Source organism: Marmota marmota, unplaced genomic scaffold (assembly GCF_001458135.2).
Source record: "Marmota marmota marmota unplaced genomic scaffold, marMar, whole genome shotgun sequence".
Taxonomy (NCBI): domain Eukaryota; kingdom Metazoa; phylum Chordata; class Mammalia; order Rodentia; family Sciuridae; genus Marmota; species Marmota marmota.
In genome coordinates this window covers 25,870,998-25,893,779 of record NW_026000153.1, presented here as the reverse complement: position 1 = coordinate 25,893,779, position 22,782 = coordinate 25,870,998, and the positions used below count along the sequence as shown (strand labels likewise).

Sequence of the window (22,782 nt, the reverse complement as noted above, 5' to 3'; positions counted from 1 at the left end):
AATATCTTCACTGTGCCAGTGCTTTGATGAGCACCCCACTTCTCTGGTTTGCTTCATGCACTTCATTTGGTCATCTAGTACTGCATCATCAGGTTCTGTCTCCTTGAATCCTCCTGGTTGCTATGGAGGTAAGACGTAAGGCAGAGAAAAACATTGAGTGGAGCTCACTTTGCATTTTCTTGTTGGCTTAGTGATAAGTGTGATGGCTGCAAAACTCAGGGACTAGGGGAAATTATATTTATTTTCCCATGGAAGCCGAAATAGGCATTGACAAGTTTTCTAGGTATCAGGCTAATTTCTACACCATCCCTTACCTGTTTCCTTTAGGAACTCTGTGTGTAATGACTAAGCAACTGGCTGTCTTTGACACTCAGCATCTCATAAAGAAGCATGAACGGACTAAAAAAGCAACCTTCCTGGAGTGTCTTGTCCTTTGGCTTTCATATTTAAGCTCAAGAAATTCTGAGTCTCAAACGTTTTCTCAGGAAACCAAATGATAGTAGAATTTGTGTTTGAGCATAATTGAATTTGTGTCTGAGTACAAGTATTACAGGGCTGTTGCTTACTAGGATAGCTATCCTTTGTATATTCATTTGAAATATGAACATCTAGTTGTTCACATGAAATCTTACCCACAGTTTATTATATAAAATGTGGAGCCAGAGTTATTCAAAGGCTCAGGCACCATGCATTCATTCTCACACATAGGAATTCAAGAGCCCTCCAGGCTGCACCCTTGGAAGCTCAGGGTATAGGAATGGGTTAAAATGGGAGATAATCACTGTCTTCATGGAGCCTACTTTTTTGGGGGAGGGATACTGGGGATTGAACTCAGGATTGAACCCTAAACCACTGAGCCACATTGCCAGCCCTATTTTATATTTTATTTAGAGACAGGGTCTACTGAGTTGCTTAACACCTCACTTTTGATGAAGCTGGCTTTGAACTCAATATCCTCCTGTCTCAACCTCCCGAGCCGCTGCTGGGATTATAGGCATGCACCACTGCACCTGGCTGAGCTCACATTTTAATGGGTAGAAAGTTCTGAATAAGCCATTTTAGAATAATCATAGTAGTTAACACATATTGGGTGCTTACTTTGTGCCAAGGATTCCCTCAAGCTCTTTTGCATGTAGTAACCCATTTAGTTTACAATAAAACTTTGCAATATAGAGACTATTTTCCCCAAATTTAAGGGACATAAACTGAGACAGGGAGGAAAAAAAAACTTGCCCAAGGTCATATAACTTATAAGTGACACACCAGAAATCAAACATGGACAGTTTGACTGCTCCACAATCTGTGGCTTACCACCTTTTTGTGTTGATTCATTATGGACTATGTCCAGGGTTACAAGTGCTAAGACATCAGTAAATGTGTATAAGTAGAAGTACCAGGGCTGAGCATGGCCCTAGACTGCTAGTTCTCTAGCTGATCTTTCTGTATAGACACATGTTTGTTTTTTTTTTGTTTTTGTTTTTGTTGTTTTGTTTTTTTTTTTGTGTGTGTGTTGTTGTTTTTGTTTTTTATCAGGCAGACCCTAGGAAGAAAAAGGATTAAAAAAATGTTTTGGGTCCTTTAGCCTGTTCCTTTGGTATGAGGATTGCTCCTTGAGAACATTGAGTTAGTATGTTGGGTTGCAGTTTTTTCATTTCATTGTTATGTTATTCAGTCCTCTTTCTGATGGTCAGAAAGAGTCTTTAAAACATAACCCTTACCCTGTACCATCACTTTTCATAACTTCTGATAGAAGAAACCACCAGAAGGTGAAAAACTTCTTAGTGTTCTTCTCCAGTAAGATGTACATTTTGATCTGCTCCTTCCCCTCTTTGGTGTCCACGACCCCATCTGATGATAGGTTAAAGTTTTATGGAAGCTAGCTCATACCTATGGGTTGAATGGGAATATTGAAATGATTCTAGCCACAAAAGGTTCTCAAAGCTTTAAAAAGTTTGCCATTTTCTTTATGGGTAAGAATATAAACCTTATAGCATAAGTCTTTAAGGTAATGTTCTCTATAATTTTCCAAGGAAAGTGAAAATAGAGGTTTTGCTCTAGTCATTCAAGCCTTTCAGTGGATATAGATGCTATTAGACTTTTGAGTGAATGGTTTGTTGCTTTGTTTTCAGGTTTGGGCATTTGTCCAGAAGGGTCAACTCATTGCTAAGATTGTGTTTGTCTCTCCCCAACAGGGCTGCTTAACAACACCCAACTCCCCATCAGTGCATTCGCGTTCCCTCACGCTGGGTCCATCCCTCTCCCTGAGCAACATCTCTGGGGTGTCTGTGAAGTCGGAGATGAAGAAGCGCAGAGCCCCTCCTCCTCCAAGGGCAGGGCCACTGGTTCAAGACAAGACATCTGAAAAGGTAGGGCAGTGAGTGTGGTTGACTGTCATGATCAGAGCCTCTTCAGTGACCCAGTTGACTCTCAGCATCTCCTTGGAAACACTTCATATTTGTGGCTTTAGCAAGCAGAGTGTTCAGGGCGAACATTTGAGCTTTATTTAGACATAAAGGTGAGATACCACTCTCCTTCAGTTATTGAAGGCAGGAAACTATTTTGGAGCCTTGAGTAATTAAAGATCTATGCCTGTTGATGAACATATATTTTATTTTCACAGTGAAATTTTGAGGGCATCAGTGTGACTGCTCAATGAGAAATGTGCACAGATAAAAAGGTGCCTTTAGGAATCTGAAGCTTGTAAAAGAGATAATATATAATAGTGATGCCCCAAATAATTTAGGTTCACAGAAAGCTGAGGATATTTTTGCCTATCAAGTTGCTGTCGGTATCATATGAAATTAATTTTGTGAGGCCTGGTATTTAAGAAGCTTTCTTTTTGATGTTTATTTCTAGAGCAATTTAATGCCTAGGTACTGATGGGGAAAGCCTTGTCTTCAGCAGCTGAGTTCCTTCACTGAGGTCTTCACTCAGCTATCTTTTCTTCAGCTTCCTGCTGATGCTAGGATATATTATTTGAACTATAAACCCTCCCTTTCCAAGGGTAGGGCATTATTTGACAGTGCAGTCAAACCGTGGTTTCACTTTCCACAGTTTCAGTTACCTGTGGTCAACCACATCCATAAATATTAAATGGAAAATTCCAGAAGCAGTTTATAAATTTTATGTTGCATGCTCTTTGGAGTAGCATAGCAGAGCTCTTGCAGTTACATTCTGTCCTGACTCAGACATGATTCATCCCTTTGTCCAGGATATTCCTGTATTCATACTGTATATGCTACCTGCCCATTAGTAACAGTAGCTGTGTCAGGATTGACTGTCACTATTGTATTCAAGTAACTCTTTTATTACTTAATAATGACCCCAAACTACAAAGACAGCAATGCTGGCAGTTAGTATATGCTAAAGAGAAGCTGAAAAGTCCTTCCTTTAATTGAAAAGGTGAAATTTTATCATAGGAAAACACATAATGTATATTGAGGTTGATACTGTCTGGGGTTCCAGGCATCTACTAGGGGGTCTAGCCCTTCCTTCACACATAAGGGAGGACAATAGCAACTTCTCTTTTCTTAGCTTAGAATGTGACACCATAACAAATGTGGCACCATAACAAAACATAAAGTTTTTATTTTTCTCAACCTGTCCTCATTTGGGCGAAGTGTGGCAGAGACCACATCCAGGGACAGGAAGGCTGGACTTATGCTTTAAACTCTTGATAAGCAGAATTTCCCAAGGCCGTCAAGATGCGAGGTAAAGATGCCTTGTTCTTCATTAGAACAGCATGTTTCTGATGACCTGAATCCCCACTTTGTGGGCAGACAGAATGCCTTGCATTGCACACCATCACATGAGGCACACTGAAGGTCTGCTCATTCTCTTTATGGACTTTATTTTCTGACTCCTGCCTGTTGCATCATAATACACAAGAGCATCACAGCATGGCTAATCTTTAGGTTTGGATACTGTTTTGCTTACTTATGAAGTGGTGTTTCCTTAAAATGTACTAGAAACTAAGTTTGTCTAAATTTGGTTAGGACTTGCAGTAGTAGATCTCAGTGGCAGAGTTTTGACATCTTGCTTGATACCCTTATCAGTCTGGATGTGTATCCATCTATCTCCATCTTGCTTTGAAAGTGTATCTTCTGGTCATATTTTTTTATTCTTCCAGGAGTGTCCCTAACCTCATGTCTTAAAGACCCCCTATTCCCGTATACAGACCTTTTATTCGTGTCCTTAGAAACCCATCTCAAAAGCCTGTAATGAAATACATTTTACGAGAAAATATTTTTATTTTCATATCTCAGACATTTTCTAATGCCAATCATTTATTTTTAGTTCTCCATGATATTGTAGCTATGTTTTGATAAAAGGAAATTTATTTAGAAATGGTACATCATTCTATTGTTCACTTGCATTATTAAATGATGGAAACAGAATATGAAGCTATTTCCTGTGATTGTCCACAGCGCATCTCTTTAATTTGCTTGGTTTAGATTCTGAACTTTTTCATAACAAACAGACCATATCAACAACATGTTTTCAATTACATACTCTTGGGGATGTCCTTTTGCTTTTGGTTGGGACAGATACTTCTTTAGTAGTGAAAATTATGAATTCTAGGATCAATATTATGTAAGGATTCTTTTTCAATAAAAATTACACTTTCTTAATGAGATAGAAGGTAGATATTGAGCCGCATTAGCATTTTTAAAATTTCTTCCATCTAAAGAAGATGTTGTATATTTCTGTCATTACTGCACTTACTCAGAGTAGGTAAAGCCTGCTTGAGTGGGAAAATGTACAGTAAGTAGAGAGTGGGGAATTCTGAATGAAAAATAAATAGTATTTTATGCTCTGTAGGATGAACAGAGTTCCCTCTGAGGCAGTAAAAGCTTTTTACTGAAATCTGTTTCATTTGGCACAGAATGAGTGGAGAAATTGGCTCATGGAAACCATCTCTTTTTTTAAGCATATGAATGGCATATGGATTAGATTTAAGTATTTGCTATGAACATGCTTGTTTTTTTATTGAAAGGTATTTTGTTATTTACTAATTTCTGGGAAAGGAACCCAAAAATGTATTGTTGTTGTTGTTGGGGAAAAACGTCAATTCCTTCTTCATGAACTTCCTTCCATATAAAGATAAGATGTTTGTTTGGAAAACCTTATTTTTATGCAACTGTTACTAACTCCAATATCCTGAATAAGGAGAAAAGGTTTATTTTCCAGTGCATTACTAGTTTAGAAGAAAATGAGGATGCTTGGGTTTTCTTATCAAGTCAATAGAAAAATTCAGTACTAATTTATTTAGGCCTTAAAGGTGGAATAATTTTAGGTATCTTCTGGTTCATCAGAAACTTAAAAAAAAAATGTAATTGACTGGGGATGTAGCTCAGTTGGTAAAGTGCTTGCCTTGCATGCACAAGGCCCTGGGTTCAGTCCCCAGCACCACCTAAATAAATAAATACATACATACATACATACATACATACATACAAATTTTAAAAGTGTAATTGTTATATCAGTATTGGCTACCTTATGACATACTCATAATTTGATCATTAGTATTTGTTATTCCTAAAAGTATATTCTGAAGAGATTTCCCCAGAGGTGTGAGAATCTGAGAGATCAGTGTTGGTACCCATGTGTAAGCCTGTTTGAGGAGCAATTAAGAAGATGGTGGGTAGGCGGTTGGGTAGAGGGCCACATTTTCTTTCAGGCTAGCATTAAGCTTCTCTTTTTGGCATTCCATTGCTCTGCCCTCTGCCTCTCAGCTAGAAATGACACATTGTTTACTTTATAGGCCATATGCTGGGTTAGTATTTCTCTAACTTGAACAGGTGGACACCAGGACCATGAAACACATTTCCAGGCCCCGCCAATGTACTGATTCAATTGGTCTGGGAAGGATGGGAGAATTTTCATTTTAGCAAGTCCGCAAGTGACTCACCTCAGCTGCCACTCTGGCCAACCCCATTTTGAGAACCACCACTCTGCAGAATGCTATGTCCATTAGCTGCCTACCCAGAAGTTTTACTAATCAAATGTATAGCTATGAAGAGATTCTGCAGCAGGAAAGTTGTCTGGATAAATCTATGCTGCAGAATAATAATTTTATAGAGTTGGCTTCATACATCACAAGTTCCACATCTGCAGATTCAACCAATCTCAATAAAAAATAATTGGGAAAAAAATGCATCTGTCCTGAACATGTACAGATTTTTTTGTCATTATTTCTAAAAGATACAACTGTTTACATAGCACTCACGATATATTAGGCATTATGAGGAATATAGAGATAACTGAAAGTATTCTGAAAATGTGAGTAGATTATATGTGCATAACACCACTGCCACTTTGTACAAAGGGCTTGAACATTTGCAGATTTTGGTATCCTGGATAGCCTAGAACCAGTTCCCTGAGGAAACCCAGGGATGAGTATCCAGTTTACCATAGAGGAACTGAGGCCTAAAGTTATATGTTTAAATATGTAAGTAGCTCTCACTTCTCTCTGGGACTGAAGGAATATTCCTCTGCGGGGGACAAAGGCATTGTCTGTTCTGGGCAGGATTTTCCTTCATCTCATTTCTGAGGACCCACATTATCCTCCCTTGACCTTGCCCTGTGCTATAGTTGATTCCCACCCAGAACATGGCCCTGCACAACTGCTGGGATTTCTGCATGCTACACTTGCACTCTGGTCACTGCTCGTTATGCACATGCCTGGTGGGCATTCTATACTCATTCTCCAACACTGAGTCTCCTCCTCTGTACATAAGAGCAATAAGCAGCATCGACAGGTGCCTGCTGTGGTAGTAAGATGTGGCCCTGGTTCTACTTCACTGAGTACAGATCCTAACTCTGCTGTCACCGGAAATATGACCTAAGGTAAGATCACCCATGTACCTCATGTCGTGAGGATTGTAGTCAGTACAAAGGAGAAGGTGAGTGCTGGCCATGTACACTGAGGGACAGGAGCAGCCTTGTTCCTGAGCAGGAAGGGCTGAGTGAAGGGGTGAGGGCTCTATGGCCCAGGGCAGGATCCTGAGTCAACTAAATGGCAAAGTATATTTTAAAAATATTTAAAAAGGGACCAAATGTACAATTAAAAAATTATCAAGCCCCTGGAACAGACTCACTGTGTTATTGTTATTTAATACTAGCATCTTTCCTTCCTTAGTGGTATCTTCCTTTCTTAGCTGCAAACTTTGAACACTCCACTCAGTATTGCATACTTTCAGAGAATCAAGAGATGCAAGTTGCCCATCATATAAGTCTAAGTATCCTCTTTTTAAGGAGGATAGAATACTATCAAGTGATCCTTCCTGAAATGACTCCATTTGTATAGTAAAGATTGAAATTAAACTGTAATTATCATCCTGGACTACATCTACATTTGTGTGAACACTGCATATCACAGTAGCTATTTTTCCCATATTTTTAAAATTTATATCAGTTGATTAAAATAAGTAACTTGTAGAAATTTGCTAGACAGTGCTATGCTGTCTAGTTTTTGTTATCATTATCCATAAAGATATAATAAGCAGCTATTTATTAATTTATTTAGTCAATAGTTATTGTATACCTGTTTTGTGCCAATATCAAAGTATAAATCCATTTTATTGTAATAAAAAGTAATTCCTTTTGTTCTAAGTTATTTGAAATATTGCATTCATTATATTCTACACCATAAAATTCCTACATGATCTAGGGTAAGATCACCCATGAGATAACATTTTTATGTTATCTCAGGTTTATTGCCTTAAGACTAAAGTAACTAGTGATGTTGGCTTTCAAAATGAGAAATGATGGAGGCTGGTGTTATGATCAGATATTAGTATAACCCAATATGGAGTTTTCTATGAAAAAATTGCTTATGGATTCAATAAATATTTGTTGAACATCTGCTGTGCACAAGGCCCTGCCCCTGAAAGCATGAATTGATATTCATTAATATCACTGCAATATAGACACAGAAATGCAACATTTCCTACATTTGGGATGATTCTCGTAGGATACAAATTTAATTGAAAGCTACTTAAAACTCCATTTTCTAGATATAGTAACTTGAATATTATGGGAAATCATGAAACTCTGCTGAATGGACTCCCAGGATGCATTTCATCAAGAATGGAAGTGTCCATTTGATCATCCTTAAGCTTAAAGTCTGTTTATGAAAGTGGAGTCACTCTGGTGTGCTCTTGTCACTGCTGTACAGAGAGGATGCACCAGTAGAGGGACAGCCTGGCAGCCACCAAAGGCCACTTGGCCAGGAAGAGTATAGACTCCAGTGGCCACCCCTCCCCTTATTCTCTATTACTTTCTTTGGTTCAATTTTTCTTCTAGCCCCCTACCTGTCTCTAGTGAGGTAGGACATTTTTTACTGGTACATCTCCTGTATCTGACACTCTGTTTCTCCTATCAGTAAACATTTATTAATACACATATGTATGATTTATTTTTCAAACACACATTTAAAGATCATCCTTGCCATAGTTTGGATGTTTTTGTCCCTATAGGGATCTTTTCACCCAGAAGGTGATAGAATTAGGAGAAGGGACCTTTGGGAAGTGACTGGGTCATCAGGGTGGTACTCTTGTGATGGGATTAGTGTCCTCATAAGAATAGACTCTGGAGAACTGTCTTCCCACTTCCACTATGTGAAGAAGGTGCTATCTGTGAACTGAGAAGTGAGCCCTCACAAGACACGAAGTTTGTGGATGCTTTGATCTTGGGCTTCCATACATTTCTGCTGTTTGTAAACCTCCAAGCCTATATGGTATTTTGTTATTGTGGCCTGACAAATTAAGGCAATCTCTAAGTAAAAAATACTAATATTAGGAATTTACATGCAAAAAGCTAAGAAATCTCTTTGCCTAGGAAACTAAGTATTCAAATAATATGGTATTGGATTTGGCCAATGCTTGGAATATTGGATTCTCACTACAGAAAAGAGCTGTCAGTGAGCCCCAGAAAGTTCAGTTGGCAAAAATAGAGAATGATGTTATTGGCCTAGATGTGTGGAGGTGTAAGGGCAGCTTATATGGAAACAGGTAGGAGGGAAAAGCACACAGCAGAGTCACATTTGCATGCTGGGCAGACCTTGGCTGCTGCCCTGGGACAGGCCCCAGGGAGTGACCAGCCCTTCAAAGATGCTCCTGACTCACTCACTGTTCCATCCTTTCTGAGGAAGGCAAGTGGCACAGGAAGGGTCACACACAGCCCCGTTTCCTTGAGCCTGCACAAGGCTGGAGGTAGGGTCCTGACAGCTGAGGGGAGGTGGGAAGAAGAGCCTGAATGGGCCAGACACTGCCACTTGCTGTACAATTAACTGGGGCTTCTGCTTTCTCATCTGTGGAGTGGGCACGATAACAGCTGCACACCATTTGAAAATGAAGTGGGAGGGTACTTAATGGGAAGCCCTGGTAAGTCCTCCTCTCTTTTCTTTTGCTGCTTTCCTGCCACCTTAGCCTTTTCCCTTTCCTTTCTGGATGTTCAAGTCCTTCCATTCAGTTTTGCCTTCCAGTGCCTCTTAATATTATTTCTTTAAAATAGCATATACTCATTGAGTTTGAGTCCCACCTTTTATGCCATTTATAAAATGCTTCCACAGAAATCATTTGACATAACCTGGAAAGTTTCTTAATTATTATGTCCCTTCTTCCATTGAGTCAAGGAAACTGAGTCCCAGACTAGGCAAGCTCCAGTCTGAGACCTGCAGCCAAGGGCCTCTGAGCTGCTATTATCCTGCTGGGCCCCTCAGGGTGTCTGCTGTCTTAGCCTGGGAGCCTGGACACTTCCTCCGCCACCTGCAAAAGCAGAGCAGCTGAATGAATCTGGCTTTAGGGCATGGGACCCATTCCCTCTCAGACTTTGTATACAAATGTAAAAGTCTTAGGAAGAAGAAAGTATCTGCATCAAAATGGGGCTCTCTTTATACCCAGGGACCTGCCTTAGAGGGTGAATCTACCTCAAATTATACACACACTAGCTGTCAAGATATCCTTTCAGATGTGGCACAAGTGTTTCCATTTCCCCCAAGCTTACTTGAATGACTCAGTTTTATGTTCTGAAACACCTGGGGTGGGAGCAATGTTTCCTTTTCATTTTCTAGTGGCTGTATTCCCTGAAGGTCAGAAACAATGCACGAGTGGTGTTAGCCTTTGGTGCTTTGCCAGAGGATGGTAACTCAGCAACACATTGTCGCCCCACAAGAGTTGAGGGGGTCAGATCAGGCTTTTTACTCTGGCAGCTTCCACTGAAAAAGCACCTCCCCAAGTTCCACAAAACTCAGCCTTCAGGCAGGAAGGGAGGGAGGTTTCCCTCATGGCATCTTGCCCTCCTGCAGACCTTTTGACTTGTCTGTGTTTGTTTCTGTGATTTTGGGCGCCTATTGTGAAAGTTTCTGTCTTTGGAAAATTTGAAAGTCTGACTCTGAACAAAAGGGAGGCCAAGTGCTCTCTCTCACAACAATGTCCCCCGCCCAACCCCCTGCTTTTTTGTCTAAAGCAAGATTCAGCAAGTGACTCTGTGTCCAAAGAAAATGCACTTTCCCCCACTGTCTTTCCTTCAGCAGAGGGCAGAGTCTTCTTGATTTGTTCCCTGGTATTTTGGTTTCCTTCAAGATAATAACAGAATTATTTCCTGAGGCACAAGCCATCCTCTGCTTTCTGGTTGTAGATGGCAGCATAACAAGCCCAGGAACTTGAGCATAATTTCTTTCATTGGCTGCTATCTTTCCCCATTGGCATGATGGGCTATTTCAAGGAATTGTGATGCTGAATGTGTTTTTTATTTGTGATTTTCTACTTCATTGTCTTTGCACTGATGGCTCATGTTGTTAGCTCATCTCAGAGTTCTCCTTAGCAGAGGTTTCTGGCATACCAACATGTAGTGGGGCCACCAGTGACAATGTTCTGTCAGATCCACAGCCCATCCCCTGGCCCCATGTCCTTGAGCACACAGCCTATGTTTGCCATTCACATGGCTCACTAACTTCCCAAACTGGGGCCATAGTTTGTTCCTTCTGTGTCCCAGCCTCAAGCATAACACCTTGCACACAGTGGACCCTCAGTATGCATTTTATGAGCAGATAAATTACTTCAAAGATAAAACAGCTAAGAATACTCAGGTGCCATTGTGGTTATGATGAACGAATCACCCCTTTGGAGGGAGGTGTCAAGAAAACATCATGAAGGGTACACCTTATTCCAGTCTGTGACTTGGCATGACATGCTGATCTAACTGCAGGTGGGTGGAGGGAAATAGATGAGGCAGGGGAAGGGCAGAGGGTTCTATAAGCAGGGCCAATCTCACTGTGAAAGTGAGACAGCTTTCATAGCTATGCTTGTGCAGGCTGAGCCAGGGTCTCTCATGGCCTCCAGATCAGGCACTCCTGTATTCCTTCCCAGGCTTTGGACTCTGCATGAGAGTCAGCCCATCTCTAGATCCCTCCCAGGTTCCCCAATTCAAGGCTGACCCTGGGGTCCTTTAGGTGGCAAGTGTAAGTATGGAGGTTCCCAGCTAACTGACTACATCAAAAGTTAAAATAGCTCAGGTATTTGGTAGTGTTGGCAGCTACTTGAGGCTACAAAAGAGGTATAGGAGCCTTAGCTGCTCCTAATAAGAGTGTGACTGATTATCAGATTCAGATGTAAATAGTCACAGTCTATGAAGGCAGCTTATATCTACGCATTGGGAAAGTGGGTTTCTGAAAACCATTTTTAAGAGGAAAATAACTAAAAGCAGGCCAGAGGAGAATATTCTGGGAATTGAAGAGTCTGAAAATTATCATTTATTTTAAAAATAGCAGAGATTAGTATACAGATATCCTTTGGTCTCCATGGGGCATTGGCTTTAGGGTCCCTTTATGGATACCAACGTCTACAGATGCTTCAAGTCTCTTATATAAATGGCAATAGTGTGGTATTTGCGTATAACCTTTCCATATCCTGTATTATACTTTACTTCATCTCTAGATTACCTCTATAATACCTAATTCATACATGTGTTTTAATCATTTTTTTCATTGCAGTGACCAAAAGTCTCACAAGAACAGTCAGAGGTGTTTTTTTTGGCTCATAGTTTCAGAGGTCTCAGCCCATAGATGGCCAACTTCATAGCTCTGGGCCCTTAGTGGGTCAGAACATCACAGTGGAAGACTGGGGAAGGAAAGCATCTCAGAACATGGCAACAAAGAAGCAGAGAGAACGCTGCTTGCTAGGGACAAAATATATACCCCAGGGATCCATCTCTAGCCACACCCTTCCTGCCTACATTTACCACCCAGTTAATCGATTCAAGTAGATTAATGCACCAATAAGGTTAAGGCTCTCATAACCCAATTATTTCACCTCTAAACTTTTTTGCATTGTCTCACATATGAGCTTTTGGAGGTCACCTCATATCTAAGCCATAACACAAGGTGAATTCTATGTAAATAGTTATTATACTGTATTGTTGAGGGAATAATGACAAGGAAAAAAATATGTGCATGTTTAGAGCACATTTTTTCTTCTGAATATTTTTGATCTGTGGTTCATAGAATTTGTGGATACAGAACCCACAGATATGGAGGGCACTGTATTTTAGCTGAAGAAACTAAAGATTCATTGAGATTTAGTAGCTACATTAAGATGTTTAAGTTCCTGTCCTGAGGGTTTCGGGAGATGGGCCTCATTGTATAATTCAGAGGACAGATTCAGAATAATTTGTTTTGGTCGCATATAGGAAAGGATTTTCTGACAGGAAGAGCTGGAGTGAGGAGCTACTAATATGTGGGCAAAATACGATGTGAAAGTGATGTTTAGTGTTGACTAATGGTCTCCTTTAATCTTCCCCATGTCCATACTAGATAGGGTTTTTGTCTTCATATGATGGGTGATAAGGCACAGAAGGGCACAGTGATCTTCCCAAAGTAATGACAGCAATCTAAAGAGCAAAGCTGAAGCATTAGCTTAAGGAAAAACTCTGTAGGAAACATCACAGTCTGAATTTTTACCAAATATGACTCCCTTACCATTACCAAACTAAGTAAAATTAGTGTGTATTAGTTTTCTCAGGCTGTTAGGGTGGTTTTTAAAACAGACATTTGTTTTCTCATGGTTCTGGAGGCTGGATGTCTAAGATCCAAGGTATAAGCAGGATTGGTTTCTCTGAGGTCTCTTTCCTGGTCTTGCTCTGTCCTTATGTGGCCTTTTTTCTGTGCATGCCCATCCTTAGTGTCTCTTCCTCTTCTTATAAGGACACCAGTCATATTGGATAAGAGCCATAAGAGCCCATCTTAATGATTTCAGCTTAACTTAATTACTTCTTTAAAAGCCCTATCTTCAAACAGAGTGTTGGGTGTTGGAGTTCAGTGTATGAATTTTGGGAGGGCACAGTTCAGTCCATAAGTAAGAGGAAATTGAGTTTTTGTTTATATGCAAAGCAGTTTTATTGATCAAAAGAAATTCTAGGAAGAATAAACCTTAATCCTTTAAAAGTTTTGGTATTTAGGTAGAGCAGACAATTTATGCCTACAAAACACAAAGAATGGCCTTTGCCCTGAGAGATGGTGGCATGTGCAACAAAGAATGTCAGTGGCCAGACCCATAAGAATTTCCCAATAGTTTTTAGGATCCCACTCATATCCCCATCCCCAGGAAACCATCCATATTGGAAGGGCTATCTGCCATATGATCAGGGGTCAGAGACTATTCTGGGTGAAGATGTCCTTTCAAAGTCTTTCCCAGTAGGTGACATAAACATCATGGATAAAATCCTAGAAAGAAGGAGTATCCATCCTGGCTGGTAGTGTTTTAATTGCTAAATCAATTGGAGAAATTAAATCAATGAAAGGTAATGGGTACCAAAATACATTTACGTGGGATTAATAAATTCTAGTGTTCTATAGCACTGTGGGGTGACTATAATTCACAACAACCTATTATATGTTCTATGAAGAACTAGAAAATAGGAGTTTAAAGGCTCCAAACAGAAATAAATTATAAGGAGATAGAAATGCTAATTACCCTGATTAGATCATTATATTTGTATACATGTAATGAACTACCAAGCTATAACCCACAAATATGTACAATTATTATATGTTAATTAGAAAGAAAAGGTCAAAACAAAACACCCCTGAAATGCTGTTGTCAGAAGTACGTTCACTAGCAGGACTTTTCCATGGCTGCTGGATGTAAAGTCCCCCTCATCCAGCTGGTCCCAGGGTGAAGGTTCCATGGCAAATATAATTGCAATTACAGTGACTGAACAACAGTTCAGTCCTTGTGGTGTTCTCAGATACTATGTGAAGATCTTTATGTACATCATCTCATGTAACCTAATGTTTACATTTATGATGTCAGTGCAGTTGCTGTCTTCATTTTACACAGTGAGGGCACTGAATTTAAAAAGGTGAATTGGGGTCATTGTGCTGCTACCACACCTAGTAAGGGACACATTACAGGCTCATCTGACATCTTTCCTGCATGGAGCCATCTGCATTGATGCTGATCAGTTTAAAGAGAGTCCCATGAATGTCAGTTAATGAGTGGGGATCTTGCAGGGTGAGTCTGGTCCTGCAGCCTCTGCCAGGGCTGCTGTAAGTGAGGTGACGGCATGACACACAGCGCACCATCTCAGTAAATGACTTCCAACTTCACCTTTTTTTTTTTTTGTTAATTTTTTTTATTGGTTGTTCAAAACATTATAAAGCTCTTGACATATCATATTTCATACATTAGATTCAAGTTGGTTATGAACTCCCAATTTTACCCCAAATACAGATTGCAGAATCACATCGGTTACACATCCACATTATTACATAATGCCCTATTAGTAACTGTTGTATTCTGTTCCAACTTCACCTTTTTTAACATGGGAATTCTCACACAGGGAATGTTTGAAGCAGAGGAGCTTACTTATTTATCCATCACTGACAGGGAAGACGTGTGTTTTCTGTGTAAGGGTCAAAACTCACATATTAAATACAGTTATACAAATCCTGATGGAAGAATTTCTTCTTGCTTCAATATTAACAGCTCGCTAGATTGTGGGGGTGATGGATATTAGGGATTGGACCCAGGGACACTTTACTGTTGAGCTACATCCCCACCCTTTTTTATGTTTTGTTATCAGACAGGGTCTTGCTATCTTGCCTAGGACCTTACTAAGTTACTGAGGCTGGCATTGAACTTGCAATCCTCCTCCCTCAGCCTTCTGTTTTGTTGGGATTACAGGCATGTGCCAATGTCCTTGGCTCAATGAATTTTTTAATAGGATGGTTTCTTATTGCTGTCAGTGCATGGAGCTCTTTCTCAATAGTCCATTCTGTTTGTTCTGAAGGTAAAAAAAATACAGTTAGAACATCTGGCAGAAATGGTATAAAATTGGTTCACCTTCATACATGGTATTTTGTTAAAAAACTGGCAAGAAATCCCTAAAAAAATAAATGCCAAATGTTATATTTGATATAAGGAGAGCAACTAAGAACAGAGTAGGGACGAAGAGCATGAGAAGAAGATTAACATTAAACAGGGGTGAGAGGTGGGAGGGAAAGGGAGAGAGAAGGGAAATTGCATGGAAATGGAAGGAGACCCTCATCGTTATACAAAATTACATATAAGAGGAGCTGAAGGGAAAGGGGGAAAAAAGACAAGGGAGAGAAATGAAGTACAGTAGATGGGGTAGAGAGAGAAGATGGGAGGGGAGGGGGGATAGTAGAGGATAGGAAAGACAGCAGAATACAACAGACACTAGTATGTAAAAACATGGATGTGTAACCAATGTGATTCTGCAATCTGTATATGGGGGGAAAATGGGAGTGCATAACCCACTTGAATCAAATGTATGAAATATGATATGTCAAGAGCTATGTAATGTTTTGAACAACTAATAAAAAAAACTGGCAAGATATTGTAAGGGATGTTAGGCTCTTGTTCTATGAACACTATTCTCTTGATGGAACTATTAAATAAATGAAGTAATTTCATCTGGCTTTCTAGTTCCAAAGATATGTAAACTCAACAAGTCTGAGACTCATATTAAAAGATATGAAGTACCAAAGTCAAATATGTTGTAAATATACCTACCAAATGTAACTTAAATGTGGATATCTGTCCATTCTCTGCCTTCTTTCTTTATTAGCTCCATCTAATTTCCAAAACTCAGTTTATATGCTCATATAGTTTATGAGACTTCACAAGTCTTGAGGGGATGAAGAATAAAACAAATAGGATTCTTTTGGGTCTAGTCAAATTGTGTTTGGGCCTCCATTCTACAAATAATAATTGTGTCATGTAAACTATAAATGCTCCAAATATAAAGTATATCTGCCTTTTTAGTAAATTAACCAAACTAGCTCAAAACTATGTATTTGAATTTGTACCGATTTCTTTTGGAATAAACAGCCAAATAGAGGTTTTGTTTATATTCTAAGCTGTGGAAACATAAACACAACATTTGTGAGAGTACAGAACAATCATTTTTAAAATGCTGGGGAAGAGGAGGTGCAGAGGAGTGTCTCTGTTGTTTGGGAGATGGTGAAGGTGAGGACGGCATTGTGTCCAGGGGCATGGGAGGAAATTGAGCTCTTTTCCAATACAAACTTTCGTGAGAACCTGTGGCGTCTCGCCTCCCAGTGTAGAGCCTGTGAAAACAGGCCACGAGGGAAGTTCCTTGGTAGAAATAACAGGGCGGCTGATCCTGAGAGTGTGCTGTGGAAGGAAATGGCAGCTATTTTAGTTGCTTAGCATCTACCTTTTGTTTATGGATCATTTCCGCTCTGATACTTGTGGTTAAAGAAGCAAGTGTTGGTTTGAAGGAGATTAGATTCTTATCTATTTTTAGTTGTCACTAGAGTGTGGCATTTTAGGGAGGACTTCTTTGATAAAATGAGAAGTGAGCTGGCTGCTTTCCTGCACATTGACATTTTCATGGCTTGGAGGGCATGGAAAGCTGGGCCTTGTGTTATAGAGTCACACTGTTTCAATATTATTCTCATCCTCATACAACCTGTGCTGGCCGGATAATGTCCCTCTAACTTCGGAAGGTGTGTTTTAACACTTATTTCTCTGAAGTATACTTTGACATTTGTAGAACTTTCCTGGCAATGTGACCTCTGGTGATTTTAATTATATTTTAGGAAATAAAATGTGTTCAGGTGAATCTGAGACTTAGGAAACTACTTTCACATTTGGGTATTGTAAGCTGCAGACTTCATTCTGACATCTCACATGGCTCCAGAAAGATTGGGCAGCACTGATTTGCAGATGCTGTGCTTCTTTTATTGACTGACCTCTGGCTGAATCCAGACTGTCCCAACAGTATTGAGCATAGCCTTGCTTGTTGGATGTGGACAGGATACTGGGAGGACATAGGCTTTGCTTTGATTTGAATCCCAGTCTCCACTAAAACTAACCTGTACAATCCTGAGGAAGTTACTTACCCTCTAAGAGCCCCAGATTATAGGGGCTCTTAGAACTTTTAGTCTCTGTTGCCAGCATCCCCTAACATGACCCCCAGTAGTTCATATCCTCATCTTGAGTGCACTGTGATTTTCAGCTTGTTTCTATCTATAGAATATAGAAAAGGTGTTTGAATCTCTTGCCCTTGATGACATTTTTAAAAATATTTTTTTTTAGTTGTAGATGGACACAATACTTTTACTTATTTTATTTTTTATTTGGTGCTGAGGATTGAATTCAGGGCCTCACATGTGCGAGGCAAGCACTCTACCACTGAGCTACAACCCTAGCCCCACTTGGTGACAGTTTTTATAGGTTCTACCTTAACAGACTGGAAGGAGACTCTTTCTGCTGACATCAGAGAATCAAGCTGTCATATTATTAACTTTGAAAAGGGCCATGTGCGAGGAAAATGCAGGTGGCCTCTGAGGAAGCCTTCAGTCCATAGTTGGTTAAATGCCAGGACCCTTGTCCTATAGCTGCAATGAAAGGAATTCTTCCAGCAATCTCAATGAGCTTTCCCAGTCGAACTTCCAGATAGGAGTGCATCCCAACTCACACATGACTACAGCCCTGTGAGACCTTTAGCAGAGGCCTTAGATCAGCTGTGCCTGGACTCCTGACCCAGAAAATTATGAGATAATGGGTGTATGTGTGCACACGCACACATATGTGCACGTGCATTTAAACTACTGAGTTTATGCTAATTTGTTATGCATCATTAGAAAGTTAATACAGTACTCACTGAATTACATGTAGACTCAAGAAAATAATCCATGGTCCCCAACTCTTCTGGCTTGAAAATTCAGAGTCAGAATTCAGGAGAACCATCAGCCTATGGAAATGGAGAAAATACTAAAAAGAAGAGAGTCAGGTTCATAAATTCTTTAGCTAAATTCTGCCCAGATTAGTGGCTAATCCTTGAATCTTACATGAAAGGGACAGGCTTTAAGCAGCCAAGCTAAGGACAGGAGAGTTAAACTGTTTAGCCAACCAAGAAGTAGTATTTTAAGTGTGAAACCAACCAGCTAACTGCCTGCGAACAAAAAAGAATTACCAGCTCACATTTACGGCAAGGCTACTGTCAAAAAAAGAGAAGAAAAGAAAAGGAAATATTCTTTACTTTCCAGAATATAAGAGAAACTAGCATCTCCTAAGGATAATATTCACAGTGTCTAGGATACAAGGCAAAACACAAAGAAGCATCAAAATGTGAACCATTTCCAAGGAAAATGACAGTCACCAAAAATTAACCTTTAGATGATCCAGATATTAGAATTAACAAATACGAATCTTACTATAGCTTGTAACTATGGTTAATGACAGAGTAGAAAATTATTTTATAATAAAGGAAAAAAGAGAAAAATCTCAGAATTAATAAGAACTACAAAAAAGATTCTAAAATGGAAAAGCATAATATTTTATATAAAAATTTCATGGGTATATTTAACAACAGTATGTAGGCAGTGAAGTTGAAAATAGATCAAAATTAAAATCTTCAATTATGAGAAGAGATTAAAAAAAAAAAACTATTGAACCCCAAAGACCTATGGAGCATTACCTAAAGGCTTGGTAGTTGTCAGTAGAGTCCCAGAAGAAGATAAGAAAAAAATACTTGAAGAAACAAAGGCAAAAATTTTCAAAGATTTTGTGAAACAATTTATATGTTCAAAAGTTTAATAAAAACGAATAAAGGAAAACTATGTCACCAAGATACATTACAGTGAAATTGCTTAAAAGCATACGTAATGAGAAAATCTTATAAACAACCAGAGAAAGTTATAAATTATACAGAGCAACAACATTTTATAAACTGTTTCCATCGGAAACAACTGAAGGCAGAAGGCAGTGAAAAACTTTCAGGTGCTAAAAGATCCAAACAACCATAGATTCAGAAATCTATATCCAGCAAAAATGTCCTTCATGGAGAAGGCAAAATGAAGACATTTTCAGATAAAAGAAAAATAATCCATCGCTATCAGAGCTCCACAAAAGAAATATAAACGGGGAACTTTCAGGTGGAAAGCACAGTATAGTAGGTGGATAATTGGACTCTCGGAAAGAAATGGAGAGCATTCAAAAGGTAAATCATATTCTGGGTAAACATAAAAGATTAGTTCTCCTCTTCATTTCTTCTATAAATGTTTGCTTAAAAAAGATTACAATTTTCCTTTGGGATTTAAAACATATGTAAACATAATATATATGACAGTTACTGCACAGAGCATGGAGAGACCTCATGATAGCCATGTGTCCACGCTTGATATGGAGTGTTGTAATTAATCTTAGTGGACTGTAGAAGTTAAACAATCTTCAGAGCAGTCATTAGATAAAATAATGAGAAGAGTCACAACTTAAAAAAAAAAAGTGGATAATTTTTTTTAAAATACAAAGGCAAAGTGGGGGCAAAGGAACAAAATAAATAAATAAAACAAGCAGAAAACAATAAAATAGTACCTAAATACACCCATACTAATAATTATATTTCTTGTTAGTAGTCTAAATACTCCACCTAAAAAAAAAAAAGAGATTGTCAGAATGCATAAAATGTTATTAGAAACCTGTTTTAAATAAGACATGGAGATTAGTTAAAAATGAATGGGTAGAAAAAGAAACTAGATAAACCATACATTTAGGAAGACTGACATGGCTATATGGATAGCATATAAAATATACTTTAAGAAAGAGTGTTATCAGATTTTAGAATGGAAAAGGTGCAGGTGGTATTTCCAGGGGCTGACTCATTGCTACCTCCAGAAACTCAGCACTTCTCCATTCAAGAAATTATTAAGTTGTTCAGACTATAAGCAGAGAAGTGGTTTTCCTAGACGCTTCTCCTGGATTTGAGGTTGACAGATAAAATTGTAAGAAAAACTGGCAGTTTGACAAATGCTTATGTTTATGAAGTGGGCCCTTGGCCAGGGAGAATTGAAGGATTCATTCTCCATGCCAGTGTTGCCGAGCTTCATTGAAAAGGACACTCTACTTGTTCCTGGACTGCAGATGCTTTTCGATGCAGCACCCATAAAACTGAGATATGTCCACAGAAATATGTTGACATTTAAGACAGAAAAGACTTTTTCAGAGTAGTAAAAGACAGTGTGTGGGGGTTGATCTTCCAAGTGTACACATTTTTGGAAACCTAAGTTTAATTGTGTGAATGCCCACTAATGCTCAAGTGGCTTGAAAATATTTCTTGCAAAGATGGTCTTTTATTATTGTAGAACTCAGATGGCTTTGACTTTTCAAAAGGAAATGGCAAAGAAACTTACAGCTAGTACAAAAAGCAAAGGAATTGACAGAATTAGAGGGAGAAATAGAAAAACTAACTGTCACACTGGAAAATGGCAAACTCAAATAGAATAGTGTTTCAGAACAGTTTATTATTATTAAACAAAATAATAATAATAATAATCAGTGAAGAGATAGAGGATCTGAATGATGCTAGCAACTTCCAGTTTGAATGAAATTCATAGACCAATATACGTAACAAGTACAAAATGTACCTTCTTTTTTGGTACAAATATGCTGTGTTCATGAACAAAGCTCAATACATTTAAAGAATTTAAATATATGAAGTATTAAATTAGATATCCACAGTAGTAACATGTCTAGGAAAACCCCAAACATTTAATAACTAAATAACACTTCTAAATAACCCAAGCTAAAGAAGAAATTACAAAACAAATTACAAACTATTTAAAACTGAATGGAAATGAAAATATAGCATGTTAAAATTTGTAGAATGCATCTACAGCAGTGCTGAGAGGGAAATTTATAATTTTAAATGCTATATTAGAACAGAAGAAAGGTTAAAAGTGTGTGATTCCACCTTGAGATAAAAAAGTAGAACAAAATAAAAACAAATTTATTACATGAAATGAACAAACTTATTGAACAATAGAACATATCAAAATTGACATAAGCTGAAACCAAAAAATATCTGAATTGCATGTTGAGTACTGTGGTAATAGCAATTGCAGTGAATATTTATCATTAATTCATTCAGCCAAATATTTTGAGTGCCTGTTATGTGCCAAAGAGGAGAGCTAAGATTATTCAAATGGAGGTGGTGTTGAGGTATAGAAAATAGAAAGTAAAGAAGTAGAGACATGTAATAGTAAATACTACCATGATAAAAGGAAACTCAATTGAAGGTATTATTAACAGTGATATAACAGTGTGGCAGATTTTATTAGAGATTTCCTTTCTGTGCCAAGAACTAAATGCTTGGAATAAGTGGCCATGTGACACCCCCAGGAGAGCCAATTCCAAGCAGAGGAACCCCACTACAAAGGCTGAAAATCAGGATAAACTTGGGTTCAAGGACTGGTGGACATAGTGTTTGTCAGAAATTTTACAGGGTTAGACTTTTCTTTTTTCTTTCTTTCTTTCTTCCTTCTTTTTTTTTTTTTTTTTTTTTTTTTTTTTTTTTTTTTTTTTTTNTTTTTTTTTTTTTTTTTTTTTTTTTTTTTTTTTTTTTTTTTTTTTTTTTTTTTTTTTTTGCTATTTTTTTTTTGCTACATGCTAGATGAAAAAAAAAAAAAAGAAGAGGGAAGGTGATTCTGTTTTTTTTTCCTGTATTTGACCTCTTTTCTTTCACATCTTTGATTTAAAAAGATCTTCACAAACATTTCTGTGACAAGAGGAGAACTTCATGAAAATATTTAATAGTTGTATATATCACTGATGCAGACCAGGTTATGGAAATTGTTTGTTAGGGCCATGGAATACTTAATGACATTGTCCACAGCTATATGACATTGTCCACTGCTGTATGCATTTCCTTCAAATAGGAAAATGCATTAAAATTATACTGAGCCTTGCTGAGCATTTTCTTAATGCCTCCTTGTGAACAAATTATGGCACTGCATTAGTAGAAATAACGTATGGTTCCTTTTTGAACTGCAATAAGTATAATATAATAAGTTTTGTGTAAAACTCTCCAGTATTGTAATCTTATAGAAGTAGTGTTAGTGTGGCTTTCTGACTAACTAGGATTTATTTCATTATTTAATTTTTCTCCAAGTGTGAGGTTTTTGTTTTGGAAAATGCTCAATGCAGAACACTATTTCTGGACTTGGAACACATGAGAACCAGCCCTCAGACATTTACTATGTACATCACTGAGTGTTGGGAAGATCAGATAGAAAACCCCAGAAAACAGGCACATCTACTGCCTCGACCCCTCGCCGGCAAGGGAAAACATGACACAGGATTCTTCTTTCAGCAGTTTATTCAGGCCTTGATTCATGTATCATCTTCTAGTGACCCGCCGCCGCCGAGCGCCCAAGCACAACCTAATAAAGCCTCCAGCATACCAATCTTAAGCTGCCACGTGGACCTTTCTCATAGGGTGGTAAGGGATTGC

At 38.5% G+C, this 22,782-nt stretch overlaps 1 protein-coding gene and 1 pseudogene across 16 annotated transcripts in view; both read left to right on the top strand.

Annotated features, from left to right (window-relative positions):
• Cobl (cordon-bleu WH2 repeat protein) overlaps positions 1–22,782 on the top strand; it is a 276,860-nt gene that overhangs the window by 141,023 nt on the left and 113,055 nt on the right. For all 16 annotated transcript variants that reach the window (XR_007341762.1, XM_048786625.1, XM_048786627.1 and 13 more), the window contains one exon: positions 2,193–2,366. Coding sequence is in view for 15 of the 16 variants with exons in the window: in XM_048786625.1 (XP_048642582.1) it covers positions 2,193–2,366 (174 nt within the window). In the remaining variant the exon portion in view is untranslated. The remainder of the gene's footprint in view (positions 1–2,192; positions 2,367–22,782) is intronic.
• Positions 15,729–21,855, top strand: LOC125611550 (annotated as a pseudogene).